Raw genomic sequence first — 16,888 nt, 5'->3', positions numbered from 1 at the left:
TGTGATTTCCCAACTCCTACTGAGTCTACGGTTGTATTTTCACAGCAACCAAGAATTTTGTCTGACTTTGACAGAGTTTTCCAAATGTTTCATGTTATTCATGGAAGATTCTCATATTCATTATTTTTCGAAGATCTTGGAGAGTTAATAGCACCTTGAATTTAGTGCATCCTTAATGAATAATTACTGAGTGAATGAATCAACCACGTTCCCAAATGAGGAATGTGTCTTACATTAATTAAAATAGGAGTCAATAATGTGCAAGATATAGCCTATATTTTCTTTATTACTGCCATTTGGAAAATTGGGGACGTGCTCCAGCAATTCAACTCTCCCTCTGAGGAAAGTTCAGTAACTATCAAGATAGATCTTGGCAGCTCTCTCCTGGAGTCCCCAAGGCTCAGTAAGAATTTTAAGAGAATGCTGGACATTTTCCTCATTGCTTATGAGTAACACACTTCCATCTGTGGGGAAGGAAGAATGGTCCTTCCTATTGCAACCCGTGCTTTCTGTACTGAGATCTAGAGCTGGCACTGATTCATGAAGGACAGCTAGCATACACCCTGGCTGCTTTTCACTTGGTTCAACTTCCCTTTCTATTTTACAGGAAATGAAAAACATTTAACCATCTTATGTGCTAGGGAAGAACTAAACCATGAATGGAAGAGGGGGCTGCACATAGGGCGGGGTAGGGATTGAGAGGAAGGGAAATAGAGAGCATGAGAGGGGGGAATCTCTGAGCAGTAGCTGGTGGCTGGGGCTCAGCTGATGGGAGAATATTTGACCTGGGGGATATTTAGCAAATGAAATCACTGATTTGATAATGATAACAGGCATAGGATCACAGGCAGCTGACTGTAAATAGAAAGCACTGTATTCTGTTAACCCAGCTTTGAGGTTTGTGCATGAGTTTTAGGGTACTCGGTCTCCAAGTTTTGGGACCTGTATCGACTAATATTTTCAATTGTTCCTCAAAGTATAGTAACTGCTTTGAACTTCTCTAAACCATTAAATCATCCATTTTAGTTGCTCTGGATATGATAGGTAAAACTGTACATCAAAATCATGTTTTCAGAATGGGGTCTTAATTCTGCTTACAAACAGTTTTATACATCCCCTTGTGGTTTTCGTTCCCCATTACATCTTGTTCTACCACAGGCAAGTTACTAATCACAGGTAATGTTTAGCTCTTTTTTTTTTTTTATAGAGGCATGTTTTATTTATTTATTTATTTATTTGTTTGTTTATACATGCACTGGGTAGTCAGAAGCGCGGGAGGGTGAGAGAATTCACCAGAGCCAGAGCGGGGAGCAGAGCAGGCAGAAGGACCGAAGTACACTGCTGAGGGGAGCAGCGGGCGGCAGGAGAGGTCTGCGCGCCATGTGGGATCTTCCTCCGGTGGCCGGGGAGCAGCCGGGGATCGAACCGGTGCCGCAGAGGCCGTGGGCAGCTTCGCAACCCAGCGCTCAACCACTGCGCCACCGGGGAGGCCCTAGCTCTTTCTTTTTTAAGAGCACCTTTATGTGTGTATGCTGATACATCTCCTATCTTTAATGATATCAATAACCCACATAAGCACTGTACTGTCATTCCAGTTTTATGGACAAGGGCTCAGTGAGGTCACTCTGTATGTGTTCTGGCCGTGAGGTCAGACTGCTTCTCAATACAGCACTTTACAGTTTAGAATGCACTTTCACATGCATTATATATATTCCCCAACCTATGAATCAAAGGCCATAGTAACCCACATTTTACAGATGACAACAAGAACACTTAGACAAGTTTTGTATGCACATCATACTGTTCATGGGATTCAAACTTTTGTCCTCCTATTTTTCAGCCCAGGCTTAATCAACAGTATAGTGAAGAGAAATGAGTTCTCGAATATAACCCCGCTCAAACTTCTTATCCATCTTCAGACTTATTATTTAAAAAACTCTACCACTGCTCTGATCTGGAAGAATTTGATTCTCTCCTGCGTTCCTGGAAGTTTTCTCAATTGCCACCCTCCCTGCCCCTGTAGTCTTATCTATTTCCATTTCTACCCATTTCAACTCTATACAGCTGGATCTCAAATCTTTCTCTCGCTGAGGGCTTATTTCTTTGGAACACACACACACACACACACACACACACACACACATCACTCCCCCATCTCAGTTTTCTAGAACCAACTTGTAGAAAAACTGCTTTTCTTGCACAATCCATATACTTCCCTAGTCTCATAATTTACTCACATTACTTTGAAATGCTATCTTTTTCTCTACATGAAGAAATTCTATTCATTCTTTAAGAATTAGCTCAAATGTTAGACTATAAATATCTTCTCATCTTTTTAAGTGAGATTTAATAGTTTGCTCTCTGTGTTCCCATAGCACTTTGCTTATAAGGGTAACGTTTCCCATACCACATGAGAAAATTATTTGTCTCCATCTTTGTTCCAACTTCTCACAATGAAGATAAGAAAAGAATTTTATTTATCTTTACACACCTTGAAGCAATAACCATGGTCTTTGCCTAAGTGTTTGTTGAGTAGATGAACGAAAGAATGATGATTTGGTGACTATCACAATTTATCAACATGCCCCAAATAAGCATGAGCTGAATTCACTGTTACTTTTTCTCAGCTTAAATCTTCACTATTCTCCTGAGAATTTGTCTCGCATGCTTTGTGAAAATATTGTTTTAAGTTAAATAAAATTACCTGCTGTATGAAATCATGGGCAAGGAAAGAAATGACATATCATTTTTCTTGTAAATGTAAACATACTACTCTGATACAGGTGGTCCAGGTTACAGATAAATATCCCAAAATTAACATTAATAATTGTAATTAAAAAATAAGAAAGTAGGAATTGATCCTCTTCTATTAATAAATTCTTATGTTTACAACAATAGCAAACTGGAATCATGAATTTAGGGAGGTGGAGAGGAAAGGGAAAAGCAAGCCTGAATTACGGAGGTCAGCATTATTGAAAGTAATGCAGTTTTATTACTTTCAATAGTATGATCTACCAATAAAGTCAGTCTAAGGAGACATATACTTAATAACACAGATCCTTATTTTATAGCTGAATCTTTTTGCCTAAAGACTATTATATATTCTAAAGGCATAAAAACAGTTATTCTCTTTAAACGAATTATGGGTGTTCCCTCGATTTTTCTTATTGGATTTCTTGCAGACAATCAAAAAACTGTATACAAATTTCATCTTCACATAGGTCAAAAAATGGGTGCTAGCAATATCTTAATTAGTAAGGTTTTACTATATTCATAAAGGCAAATATTTCTGGAAGGTAAAAATATAGTCCAACATCACAGGGAAGTGTTAAATATTTTTAAAATAAAAATAGGAAAAATGGAAGTATTGGTTGGGGGGCGGAGCAACATGGCGGCGAGGAGACGCTGCGAGTAAGATCTCCCATTAAAAAAAGTGAATAGGGAGGAAAAGTGGCAGGTCCCAGTGAGAACCGGGACACGGAAGATAAACGGACGACTCCAGCAAACTGCCCGAAGAAGAAAGTGGCCATAAAAGAGGACTAGAAGGGAGGGAAGCGCAGAACCCTGCTCCCTCCCCCGCCCACAGAGGCGGCACTCTCCGCCCGGCAGAGAGGAGGAAAACAACAAACTAAAACGGCCAACAAGAACAAAGGACGCAGCAAGCGGGACTGTGAGTGGAAAGGAACTATTGCAGCCACCACACCCTGTGAACGGGAGCTGTGGAGAACCCCCGCAGGATCCGCCGCGGAGGTGAGCTCCGGGCGCCATTGAAGAGAGGCCCGCCCAGGAGGAGGCCAGCACCAGCACACAGCCCCGGCCACCTGGTAAGCCTGCACGGAAAGTGGCGCTCCGGAAAAACAGACGCGGAGCGGGATTGCGCGGGGAAAGCAGCGCGGATTGCGCGGATCGTATCGCAGCTGCCCAGGTCCCCGCGCCTGCTACCTAGGCTTGCGGGGAGACGACCTAGGCTTGCGGGGAGAGCGCGGAGGCCCTCCCGGAGTGAGCAGGAACCAGGCGCCCAGGCAGGGGAGCGGGATTCAAAAGGCGCCATTCCCGCGCCACTGATCTGGGCTACAGCCCGCGTCCTGGAACTGAGGGCTTTGGAACTGAGACCTGGGGCACGAAATTAGGGGCGTGGGTTCCCCACGACGGTGGGGCACAAGGCAGACACAGCACCCCAAAGCCGTTGAGGTGTACCCTACCATCCCTGCTCTGCTCCCTGTCCCACTGGGTGGAAAATCAGCTCCCCAAGGGCTCCAGGAGAGATCTCTGGCGCCACCTAGCGACTTGAAGCCAGCACAGGCTCCTGAAGCAGCTAGTGGCCAGCTGGGGAGTTAGCCCACGCCGGGCCCCTTCCGAACAAGTAGTCTGAGCCCACAGGGAGAGCGAGCACCCAAAGTCGGGGCAGACCAAGCGCGCAGAAGAGTGTGCCTGAGACCGGACGCGCAGGGAGTGTGTCCCACATCACCATTATAGAATAGGGACATTTCTTCAGTAAAGACTACCTGCAGAAGGCTTCCTCAGGAGCCAGAGGTGAGCGGGGGAAGTTCGCCCACGCCAGAACCCCTCTGGCCTGCAGTCCAAGCCCAGAGGGGGAGCAGGAACCCACCGCCGGGGCAGACCAGGCGCACAGGGGAGTGTGTCCCCACATCGGCATTTTAGAACAGGGACCTTTCTCCAGTAAAGACTGCTTGAAACTGACAGATGACTCCTGGAGGAACCAGGGGGGAGCAGAGAAGCCCACCCATGATGCCGGCCAGTCCCAACTACACAGTGTCCCAACGCATACGGCAAATTAGAAAACAGACAGTAGGGAGGAGAAGAACCACACGCAACCTAGCAACTCTCCAGAGAAAAAGCACACCACAAAAAGAAAACCAGCCCCCAGATGACAACGACAGTAACTTGGAAGAACTTCTGAGCCTTCCAGAAAGAGAATTTAAAATTGCCGTGATTAAAAAACTGACAGAAGTCATAAAGGAAAACAATGATAAGGGAAAAATAATCAACGATCAGAAGAATGAAATTGAGTCCCTAAAGAGGGAAGTAAAAGAAATGCAGGAGATCAAAGAATTAATGGAAGAACTAAAGAATTCTGGGAAAAGCAATGAAAGCAGAATTGATGAAATGGAAGAATGAATAAGTACTCTTGAAGACACAGAAATAAAAAGAACCAAAACAGAAAAGGAAAGAGAAGTACGAAGGAAAAAGAATGAAGAAAGACTTCGGGAACTATCTGACTCCATGAGGAAAGGAAATATAAGAGTTATAGGAATACCAGAAAGAGAGGAGAGAGAAGTAGGAACAGAGAAAATATTCAAAGAGATAATTGAAGAGAACTTCCCAAATGTGAAGGAGGAGCTGAAAATTGATATACAAGAAGCAAGAAGAACACCAAACTTCCACGACGAAAGGAAAAATACAGCAAGACACATAATAGTAAAGCTCCCAAGAATCCAGGACAAGGAAAAAATAATGAAGCTGGCAAGAGGGAAGAAACAGATAACATTCAAAGGAAAGCCAATCAGGCTGACATCAGACTTCTCCGAAGAAACACTACGGGCAAGGAGAGAGTGGAGGGACATAGTCAACAGACTCCAAGAAAACAGATGCCAACCAAGAATTCTCTATCCCGCAAAGCTCTCCTTTCTCTTTGAAGAAAGAATATGGACCTTCCCAGACAAACAGAAACTCCGGAATTTCATTGCAACTAAACCCCCACTCCAAAAAATACTACAAGGAGTCCTAAAGCCAGAACCTCAGAGGGACGAATAACAATGAAAGAAGGCCAAAAAAAAAAAAAAAGTTATTAAAAGAATAAATAAATAAAATCAAAGGAAAGACAAACACAATGGCAAATACAGATGTTAACATATCAATATTAACTCTAAATGTAAATGGACTAAACTCTTCAATAAAAAGACACAGAGTTGCAGCCTGGATTAAGAAACAAAACCCAACCTTTTGCTGTCTCCAGGAAACACATTTAGCTACAAAAGATAAAAATAGGCTCAAAGTTAAAGGATGGAAAACAATCCTACAAGCAAATGGACCAAAAAAGAAAGCAGGAACAGCTATACTTATATCAGATAAAACAGACTTCAAACTCAAAAAGATAAAAAGAGACCCCAATGGTCACTACATTATGATCAAGGGGACAATACTTCAAGAAGAAATAACACTCATTAACATATACTCACCAAACGAAGGAGCACCAAAATATATCAGACAACTGTTGTCCTCTCTGAAAACAGACATCAGAGAAAACACATACGTAGTGGGAGACTTCAACACACCACTATCAACAATGGATAGATCAACAAGACAAAAAATAAGTAAAGAAACCAAAGCTCTAAATAAGGACCTAGAGCAATTGGGCTTAACAGACATCTATAGAACACTAAACCCCAAAAAAACGGAGTACACATTTTTCTCAAGCGCACACGGATCATTCTCCAGGATCGATCACATACTGGGGCACAAGACAAACATCAACAGATACACAAGATTGAAATCATATCAACCATCTTTTCTGACCATGAAGGCATCAAACTAGAAATAAACCATAAAAAGAAGGCAAGGAACTTTCCTACCTCATGGAGATTAAAAACCACACTACTGGAAGACCACTGGACTAATGAGGAGATGAAAGAAGAAATTAAAAAATTTTTTGAATTGAACGACAAGGAGGACACCAATATCCTAAATGTATGGGATGCAGCAAAAGCAGTAATAAGAGGAAATATATAGCAATAGAAGCTCACATCAAGAAACAAGAAAGAACTCAAAGAAACAACCTAATCTCGAAGCTCAAAGATCTAGAAAAAGAACAACAAAAAACCCCAAAACCAGTAGAAGAAAAGAAATAATAAAAACCAAGGCAGAAATAAATGAAATTGAAACTAAAAAAAACAATCCAAAAGATCAATGAAACCAAGAGCTGGTTCTTTGAAAAAATCAATAAAATAGACAAATCCCTAGCCAGGCTCACAAAGGAAAAAAGGGAGAAAGCACAAATAAACAGGATCATCAATGAAAGAGGAGAAATCACAACGGACACAGCAGAAATCAAAAGAATAATCAGTAACTACTATGAACAGTTATAGGGAAACAAGTTTAACAATCTAGAGGAGATGGACAAATTCCTACAACTCTACAATCACCCAAAGCTAGATAAAGAAGAAATAGAACACCTAAACAGACCAATTACAATTAGCGAAATTGAAATGGTAATCAAAAACCTCCCCAAAACAAAAGCCCAGGACCTGATGGATTTACAAATGAATTCTACCAAACATTCAGAGACGAATTAGTGCCTATCCTTCACAAACTCTTCCAAAAAATTGAGAAGGAAGGGACAATACCAAACACGTTCTATGAAGCCAACATTACACTAATACCAAAACCGAACAAGGACAACACAAAAAAGGAAAACTACAGGCCAATCTCCCTAATGAACACTGATGCAAAAATCCTCAATAAAATTTTAGCTATCAGAATCCAACAATGTATCCATAAGATAATTCACCACGACCAAGTAGGATTCATTCCAGGGACACAAGGATGGTTTAACATCCGAAAATCAATCAACGTTATCCAACACATCAACAAAAAGAAATATAAAAACCATATGATAATATCAATAGATGCTGAGAAAGCTTTCGACAAAGTGCAACACCCATTCATGATAAAAGCCCTTGAAATTCTTGGGATACAAGGAACATACCTTAACATCATAAAGGCCATCTATGACAAGCCAACAGCCAGTATCATTCTCAATGGTGAAAGCTGAAAGCAATTCCATTAAGATCTGGAACAAGACAAGGATGTCCACTCTCACCACTGCTTTTCAATATAATACTGGAAGTCCTAGCCAGGGCAATAAGACAAGAGAAAGACATCCAAGGAATCCAAATAGGAAAAGAAGAAGTCAAACTATCACTATTTGCAGACGATATGATATTATACATAGAGAACCCCAAAAACTCCACAGAAAAGCTAATTCAACTCATCAATCAGTTCAGTAAAGTGGCAGGATACAAAATCAACACGCAAAAGTCAGTAGCCTTCCTATACACAAACAATAAATCTGAAGAAGAAGAAATCAAAAAAACCATCCCTTTCGTTATTGAAACAAAAAATCAAATATTTGGGAATAAATCTAACAAAAGAGGTAAAGGACCTATACAAAGAAAACTATAAAACACTGTTAAAAGAAATAGAAGAAGACACAAAGAAATGGAGAGACATCCCCTGCTCATGGATTGGAAGAATAAACATTATTAAAATGGCCATCCTTCCAAAAGCAATATACAGATTCAATGCTATTCCAATCAAAATTTCAATGTCATTCTTCAAAGAAATAGAACAATTATTGATGAAATTCATATGGAATCACCAAAAACCCCGAATAGCCAAAGCTCTCCTGAAAAAAAAAGAAGGGAATGGAGGCATCACACTCCCAGACTTCAAACTCTACTACAAAGCCATAATCATCAAAACTGCATGGTATTGGAACAAGAACAGACATACAGACCAATGGAATCGAATAGAAAATCCAGAAATAAACCCACAGATTTATGGTCAACTAATCTTTGACAAAGGAGCAAAGACTATGCATTGGAGCAAAGAAAGTTTGTTCAATAAATGGTGCTGGGAAAACTGGGTCGCTACATGCAAAAGAATGAAGCTTGACCACTACCTCACACCATACACAAAAATCAACTCAAAATGGATTAAAGAATTAGACATAAGACCTGAAACCATAAAATATATAGAAGGAAATATAGGCGAAACACTACGTGATTTGCACATCAAAGACATCTTTACAGACACATCACCCAAAGCAGTGATAGTGAAGGCGAAGATAAACAGCTGGGACTACATCAAATTAAAGAGCTTCTGCACAGCAAAAGAGACAATAACAAAAACAAAGAGAAACCCCACCAACTGGGAGAACATTTTTGCACCCAACACTAATGATAAAGGACTGATCACAAAAATCTGCAAAGAGCTGATGAGACTCAACAACAACAAAGAAAATAATCCAGTCAAAAAATGGGCAGAAGAGCTAAAAAGAAACTTCTCTGAAGAGGAAATGCAAATGGCCAACAGGCATATGAAAAAATGTTCAACATCACTTGTCATCAGGGAAATGCAAATCAAAACTACCATGAGATACCATCTTACACCAGTGAGAATGGCACATATTAAAAAAACTAGCAACAACAAATGTTGGCGAGGGTGTGGAGAAAAAGGAACTCTTCTGCACTGTTGGTGGGAGTGCAAACTGGTCCAACCACTGTGGAGAGCTGTGTGGAGATTTCTGGACCTACTAAACATAGAGCTTCCATATGATCCAGCAATTCCACTCCTAGGTATTTACCCAAAGGACACAGAAACATCAATTCCAAAGAACACCTGCACCCCTATGTTTATAGCAGCACTGTTTACAATAGCTAAGCTTTGGAAACAACCCAATGCCAAAAATAGATGACTGGATCAAGAAGATGTGGTACATATATACCATGGAATATTACTCAGCATTCAAAAAAGATAAACACATGCAATTTGCAGCAACATGGATGGCGCTGGAAGGGATCATGCTCAGCGAAATAAGCCAAAAAGAAAAAGAAAATACCGGATGGTCTCACTCATAGCAGGAATCTAGAAAACTTAAATAAGGGACCAGGAAAATGAATAACTATAAGAAAGTGAAAATCAAAATCAACAAAAAACTATGAACCAGAGACACTTTTAGGGGGCAGGGGCGGGAGGGGAGGGATTGGGGTCAGAATGGGGGCGCTGCAATTGTATGGGGAATATAACAATAAAATTTATTATCTAATAAAAAAAAATAAAGAGCAAGTATTTTAAGAAAACAAAAAAAAATAGGAAAAATGTAAACATTTTAAAATAAGATAAACATTTAATTTTCATTAAGCCAGATAAAAATTAAATATATCTTTAGTCTTTGACTTCCTTTGTAAATTCCTTGAGGGCAAGGAATTTGCTGGTTTTTCTCCCCAAACCTCTAGACACTATACACCCCAACACTCATGTAGGCTGTACTTTTTGGTGATGGCTATCACGGCAAGAATAGGAGTTTAAAGCGGCACTGTAATATTTTTAGATATTCTGACTGGTGAATTGCTTAACTATAACTACCCAAGACTTGAAAGTTATGTATTATTTACTCACTGATTCTGGGTACAGGCTGCAAGTAGTTTACTGATCCCCATCCTGGAAAAGAAGAGAAGGGAAATTCATGTATTTCCATCATATCAAGTCATTTAAAACACTTTCTACATAAAGATGTCTCAAAATCGCTGATATTTTATTCTAGAAAAGAAAATCATGGGGAAGAACAAGGTCATGATATAGAATATGGCATCTCCTTTGTTTCTGAACTAATAAGGAGATCATGAGTTCAGTGTCATATATTAGGAAACCTGGCATTACCTTCAAATTTTGCCAAAGAAGAGACGAGAAGATGTGGTATATATACACAATGGGATATTATTCAGCAATCAAAAAAGATAAACTCATGCCATTTGTAGCAACATGGATGGAGCTAGAAGGAATTATGCTAGTTGAAATAAGCCAGAAGGAAAAAGAAAAATATCGGATGGTTTCACTTATAGCAGGAATATAGGGGAACCAAATAAGACATCAGTGGAAAAAAATAATAACAGTACAAAATACAACAAAGCAAAAACAGACAATTATAAATCAGAGACAGCCTGCAGGGAAGGAGGAGGGAGAGGGATCAAAGGGAGAGAGGGAAGAGCACAGGGGACTGAGGTGATGGTGCACGGGTGCATTGGTGAAGGAAATTCTATGGGGACTACACCTGAGGGGGGTGGGGGGAGTAAATACTGTTTAAAAATGAACAATGATGTAAATAAATAAATAAATAAATAAATAAATAAATAAATAAATAAAATAAATAATAAAAAAATGAAAAAGAAAAAAAGGAAAGAGGAGCTTTGTGCTTGTAACTTCCGTATCAGAGCAATGGAACTGGGAACTAGAAGAGCAGGAGGAGCTGCAAAATGTTTACCTCAGGAGAAAATTTCCCTGAATTTGTTACAGTCTATTCCATAAGATATTAGTGTGCTAATACACAATTATATTTTCTGCTGAGAAATTTTGTATACAATTATATTTTCTACTTAGAATCTTTGTGTAAAGCTGTGCTTGTATATGATATTTCTTCTTGAAATCTTTGAGTACTTGGGATAGATTTCAATGGGTAAAACTGATATTTGGGATAAACGTTATACATCTCTTGGCATGGAGCATCCAGCATTCACTGTTGGATACCTTGGTTTGTGAAGCTTAGAGAGTAAATGAACTGAAATCTAGGATAAAATCTGAGAAAAACATTCCCATGGCCATTTAAATCATCCAGAACTAATGAAGGTTTATTCTGTAGTGAACAGCTCTAAGAAAGAAATCTTTGGGTTTTTCTTGAGTGAATGCTTTCTTTGCCCATCAAGATGGACCTCTTTCTGCCAGATTAAGTTGCTAAATGTAACACAGTATATTTCTTCTTGCTTAGCCATCCATGGGGAGAGAGAGCCTTACCTCATTCTGAGAAAAACTCTAGACAAGATGGTAATTATATCATAATTTAGTCATTTGTTTCCTAGATCACACAGTTCCAATTAACCCCTTAAAAACATGTTATAAATATATAATATGTATTATATTGAACACTATGTCACATATTTAAATTATACATTACATACTGCTTGCTAGACTATTAATATTACAAGTATATGTTATATTTTGCTTTCTGTACGCTGATTTTTTTTTAAATATCCCTTTTAAAGCTTATTGATTAAAAACTTGAACAAACTTAAGAATGGTGAGGTTTTAGAAGAGGTAGTTAATTTCCTGACCTGCTATCCTGCTCCATTTAAATAATGTGCTGTCACTGTGACTTTATAATATTGCTATTCTAACTCTGAGATAAAGATTCCATTGACTTTTGTCTTTTAAATAAATCTTTCACCAAATTTCACTTGTGCTAAAATATAACAGTTTATACTTATGTTAGTTAAATTCTATTCTTTTTAAAAAAAATACTTTAAAATATATCCAAGGACATTTTGAATTGCATTGCCATGAGTTTTTTTGGTGTAAGGTATCACCGCTCCACATGATTTAGTAATTTCTGCATTTTAGATGAAGGTATTTATCAGCCATTTGTATAGCTCATCAATAAGTTATTGGCCCTACAGTACAACTGATCTTCAGGGATTGGAATTTGATACATAAGCCACTACTTCAACCCACTTTGATGTAATTGCAACTCTATACTTACTTGTTCACCCATGTAACAGTATCATGATTAAGGTCATACTTTCATAGCTTGGTAATAAGAATATTGTTTAGGCTACAGACCAAAATCTTCCTTCATACAAAACTGATTTTATCTAGCATATTCTCATTGTTTATGTAATTGTTGTACAAGCATGGAAGGAAATTAAATTGATGTGGAAAAAGTGACTATTCAAAAAGTCAAATGTGGCTGCCTCTTTATCACTTATGATATTCTGGGAAGTTACTTATTGATTGCATGAAAAATTGTTCTCATCAGGTATTGCTTTTAAGCTCTCTGGTTTTTAATGATCAAGTCATTTCCTTAAAATTGTGGATATGGCAGGCTCTTTCCCTCATCTCCACAATGGCTTAAATAAAAAGACTGTGTAAGGTCATTTGCAATTTTCTTATTTATTTATTGTGGTAAAAACCATATGAGATTTACCTCTAAACAAAGTTTTCTGTGTACAGTATAATATTAAGTATCAGCACAAATAACACAACAGCTCCCTAGAACATTTTTATTGTGACCAAGATGGTGACAGAGGAGGTTCCTTGCTTTGCTACCAAGAGGACCATCTAACAGTTAACCACAGGAACACTATATCAGAAAGTTCATGGCTCGGGGTGAAACTGGAACATCCCTTGGATGACAGAGATCAACACAAACTATGACAGAGGAGATAGACTAGAGAGTCGTGTTTCACTAAACAGTCGTGAAGAGAAGTGCCAGGAGATTGCAGTCAGGGCCTGGGGATACCAACGCCAGGGCTGTCAGTTCAGTCAGGGCTTCTGGGGAGTAAAGAGCTAAATGGTGTGGAGGCACACACTCTTGGTTGAGGGGAAACATGTAGAATTTGATATGTAGCCCACTGGTGGAATTACTAGTAAAAAGAACAAGGACAGTGTGCTGGACTTTACTCCCTCTCCCTCATCATTTGGGCCTATACTAATTTAGTGAAGTACACTGACAGAACATAGACTACAGAATCTCAAATCTGGATACCCCTGATATCCCAGTGATACTGGGTGCCAGCAACACAATCCAGCCTCCACCCCAACCCACACATCCATATCTCTCCAGGCCCCTCCCCCATGCTCTGACTCAGCAACTGCAAAAACAGGTATAGAAGCCAGCACTGGCCCCAAATTAAAGTCAATTCAAATCAAATTACAGTGCCAATTGCAGGAAAGTAAAATTCATGCCACTCTTTAAGTTATAGCTAGAGATAATTTTAAAATTAGGGAATATATTATATACTTTATATATTACATATTTATATCCAAAGCAACAGAAATATAACACATGGCAACTTGAAACCTCAGGGACTATCATAACATATGGAAAGAACAACTCTGCAGAATCCAAACACATGTCAGATTTTATATCCCTATCAGATGGAGATTCAAAATTGCTATAATTAAGAAACTCAAAGAGACAGAAGAAAGCACAGACAGGGAGGGCAAGGTGATACATGAAAACTCAGAATAAACTAATCAAAGAGATACAGTAAAAACACAGAAAAACAAATGAATGACCTGAAAAATACATTTAATGAACACAAAATAGAAATTGAAGCTTTAAATTAAAAAAAAAATAACAGATTCAGGATGTATAAAGATTAAGAGATTAAAAATTTTAGCAAAAGCTGTAGAAGCAGAATAGAGCAAATGGAGAATAACTTCAAAGATAGTAGTGCTCAAAAGATGCAGGTGGAAGAAGTGAGAGAAATATTAAGTTAAAATGAACCACTTTGAGAACTATCTGACTCTAGCATGAAAGGCAACATAATGATAATGGATATCCCAGAAGGAAAAGTTAGAAGAGAGGAAACAGGGAGATCACTCAATAATAAGAAAGGAAAATTTTCCAAACGTGGGGAAGGACCTAAATATACAAGTGCATGAAGCTTAAAAAACATCCAACCAGGTGCAAAGAGACTGACATCAAGACACATACAGTGAAACTACTAAGTATTAAAATACAAAGAAAGAATATTGAAGGAAACTAGAGGGGAAAAATCAGGTAACGTGTAAAGATACTCCCATCATACTTTGATCAGATTTTCAGCAGAAACACTACAGTCAAGGAGATAATGGAATGCCAAATTCAAAATAAAGATAAAAACTTCCATCCAAGAAAAACTCACTCTATCTCTGATATGAGAGAAGTAAAAGGCCTTCCCAAATAAAATCGGAAGTTGGCCAACACTAACATCCTCTACATGAAATGTTGAAAGAAACTCTTCTATCTGAATCAAAGAGAAAACAAATATAGAAAAAGTGGAAAAAGGAAATAGAATCAGAAAACTGAAGACAAAATGGAAGTGGCAATATATGTATCAGTAGTCACCCTTGATGCAAATGAACTGAACTCACCAATCAAAAGGCACAGAGTTGCCAGACGATAAGAAAACAAAACCCAATGTGGGATATTCTTATTTTTCATGATTGAAACTCTACATTCATTGAGGAGAAATTCCCATTTTTCCTTCTCTAGTCGCTGGAAACTACCATCTGCCATTTCTTAAGGGTCTCATGAAACCTGACATTAGGACATAGTGAGAGTACACTCAGGTGCTGGATACTGTTTCCTGTCTAGTTTGCTCTCCATACATCACCAATCAAAGTAGACTAATTAGATGAGCACATTCTCCTACACTAAATACTAAACTTGTTAAGCATAGTTCAGCCTTATTTGTTTTTATAAATTCCTCAAACCTAGTTTTTTGCCTTCCATAAATATGTAATAAAGTTTAAAATTTTTCAATGGTTAATATTCATTAATATTAATTTTTGGGATATGGTAATAAAACAGGAAACTAAGTGCCATTCACTTAAAAGTTTGTTTATTGTTTCCTAAAGAGAAACATTCATTATCACCTCCTAAAAATATGAACAGCATGTGTAGGTCTTTAAAGTACCTTCCAAATCATTGCTTTGCTTACATTTTAATGAACTGACTACCTAGATTATTTGGCTCAGTCCACTTAAATAATATAGCTTAATAATATAGTTACGGGGCCTCCCTGGTGGTGCAGTGGGTTGAGTACAGTGTTGTAAGGCTGTCCACAGGCTCTGCAGCACTGGTTTGATTCCCTGCCAGCCAGGGAGATACCTACATGGTGCGGCAGACCTCTCTGGTCTTGCCCGTTGCTCCCCTCAGCAGTGTTTTCAGTCCATCTGCCCGTTCTGCTCCCCACTCTGTCTCTGGTGAATCCTCTCACTGTCTTGTATAAATAAATCATTAAAAAATAAATAATAGAGCTCACTTCCTTAAATAATAATAGATATTAAATAACTATGAATGTTCTTCCATGGCTAACTGTGAGAGTGAACTTAAAAGTCAGCAGTCAGACTTGTTACACATAACAAATTAATTGGGTTTGGCCAGAGCCCCCCAAATTAATGAGTTTAAATCTCACATTCAGTGTACATGGTCTTATACTGTGCTTATAAGACTGATTACAGCATTAAAGGCTTAATTAAGTGGCATAGACAATTAAATGAAACAGGATCTTTCTGCTTCATCACATTACTGTATTCTGAGTCATTTTTGTTTTTGATGGTAAAGCACGTTTCATCTGTTGAAACTTGGCATAAGCACTATACTAAGTGAATAGGTCTAGAGCTTTGATGGAAAATCAATTTTAAAAAATAGAATTTCAACTCATCCTTTTCCTAAGGTTTGAGAGCTCTGTGCAGCATGAATAGCACTCTGAGCCAAGCAGAGTGCTTGGCGCAAGTGAAAGAACTAAAATATGACCATAATGTACTTTTCTCAAAGTAATTCTTCTGGTGGCATGATAAATTAATGAAGTTATTTATCTTCGTCCTTACCTAACAGAGAATACACAGATAAGAAAGGCTGGACAGTTTCCTAAGACTATGTGGCAATTTATTGTTAAAACTGAAGTAGGATTGCATTTCATGAATCAATCTTTTTTTTTCTAGTCAAGCCTTTCATCAGTATGATTACCAATACCAATACCCTTTGTATTTTACTTAGATATTCTGATGCAAAAGAATTATCACAGTGATGAGTAGGTTCTTTGCTGTTTAATATTTAGTTATTGATTAAAAAGTTTATCCTAATATTTTCAGTTGAATATGAAATTGGTCTATACTTCTCTTCGCTTTTCTTCTAAAATTGTTTGGATGCATAGTTATTATCACAAATAACCACAATAAAAGCTAACGTGTACTGAATTCTTAATAAATATGAGACATTCTGCAGAACACTGAATGTGAACCTTATCTAATTTAATACCAGAATAATCCCCTGGGAATATGACTTGGTTTCCTGCATGTGGAATATAACTGTACGTTTCTATTTCAGCACATAAACCATAGCTAGAATCATCATCTATCTTTCCTAGTTTTAGTTCCATTAAATTGTGCTGAGAAACTAAAGATAGAAAGCAGAATCCTTTTATATTTGTTTGAGTTTTTCCCTAAGGCTTTGCCATTATATATATATATATATATATATATATATATATATATATATATATATGTGTGTGTGTGTGTGTGTGTGTGTGTGTGTGTAAATGTTTAT

The 16,888-nt window shown here is 38.1% G+C and overlaps 1 protein-coding gene across 5 annotated transcripts in view; it reads right to left on the bottom strand.

The window, feature by feature from the left end:
- Positions 1 to 16,888, bottom strand: part of CHST9 (carbohydrate sulfotransferase 9) — a 263,796-nt gene that overhangs the window by 97,878 nt on the left and 149,030 nt on the right. For all 5 annotated transcript variants that reach the window (XM_054694118.1, XM_054694117.1, XM_054694115.1 and 2 more), the window contains one exon: positions 10,201 to 10,242. In XM_054694118.1, coding sequence (XP_054550093.1) covers positions 10,201 to 10,242 — 42 coding nt within the window. The remainder of the gene's footprint in view (positions 1 to 10,200; positions 10,243 to 16,888) is intronic.

This window comes from Talpa occidentalis, unplaced genomic scaffold, assembly GCF_014898055.3.
Source record: "Talpa occidentalis isolate TD23 unplaced genomic scaffold, MPIMG_talOcc4v2.1 talOcc4.13, whole genome shotgun sequence".
NCBI classification, from domain to species: Eukaryota; Metazoa; Chordata; class Mammalia; order Eulipotyphla; family Talpidae; genus Talpa; species Talpa occidentalis.
The sequence above is the reverse complement of the archived record's forward strand: the minus strand, read 5'-3'. Positions and strand labels throughout refer to the sequence as shown.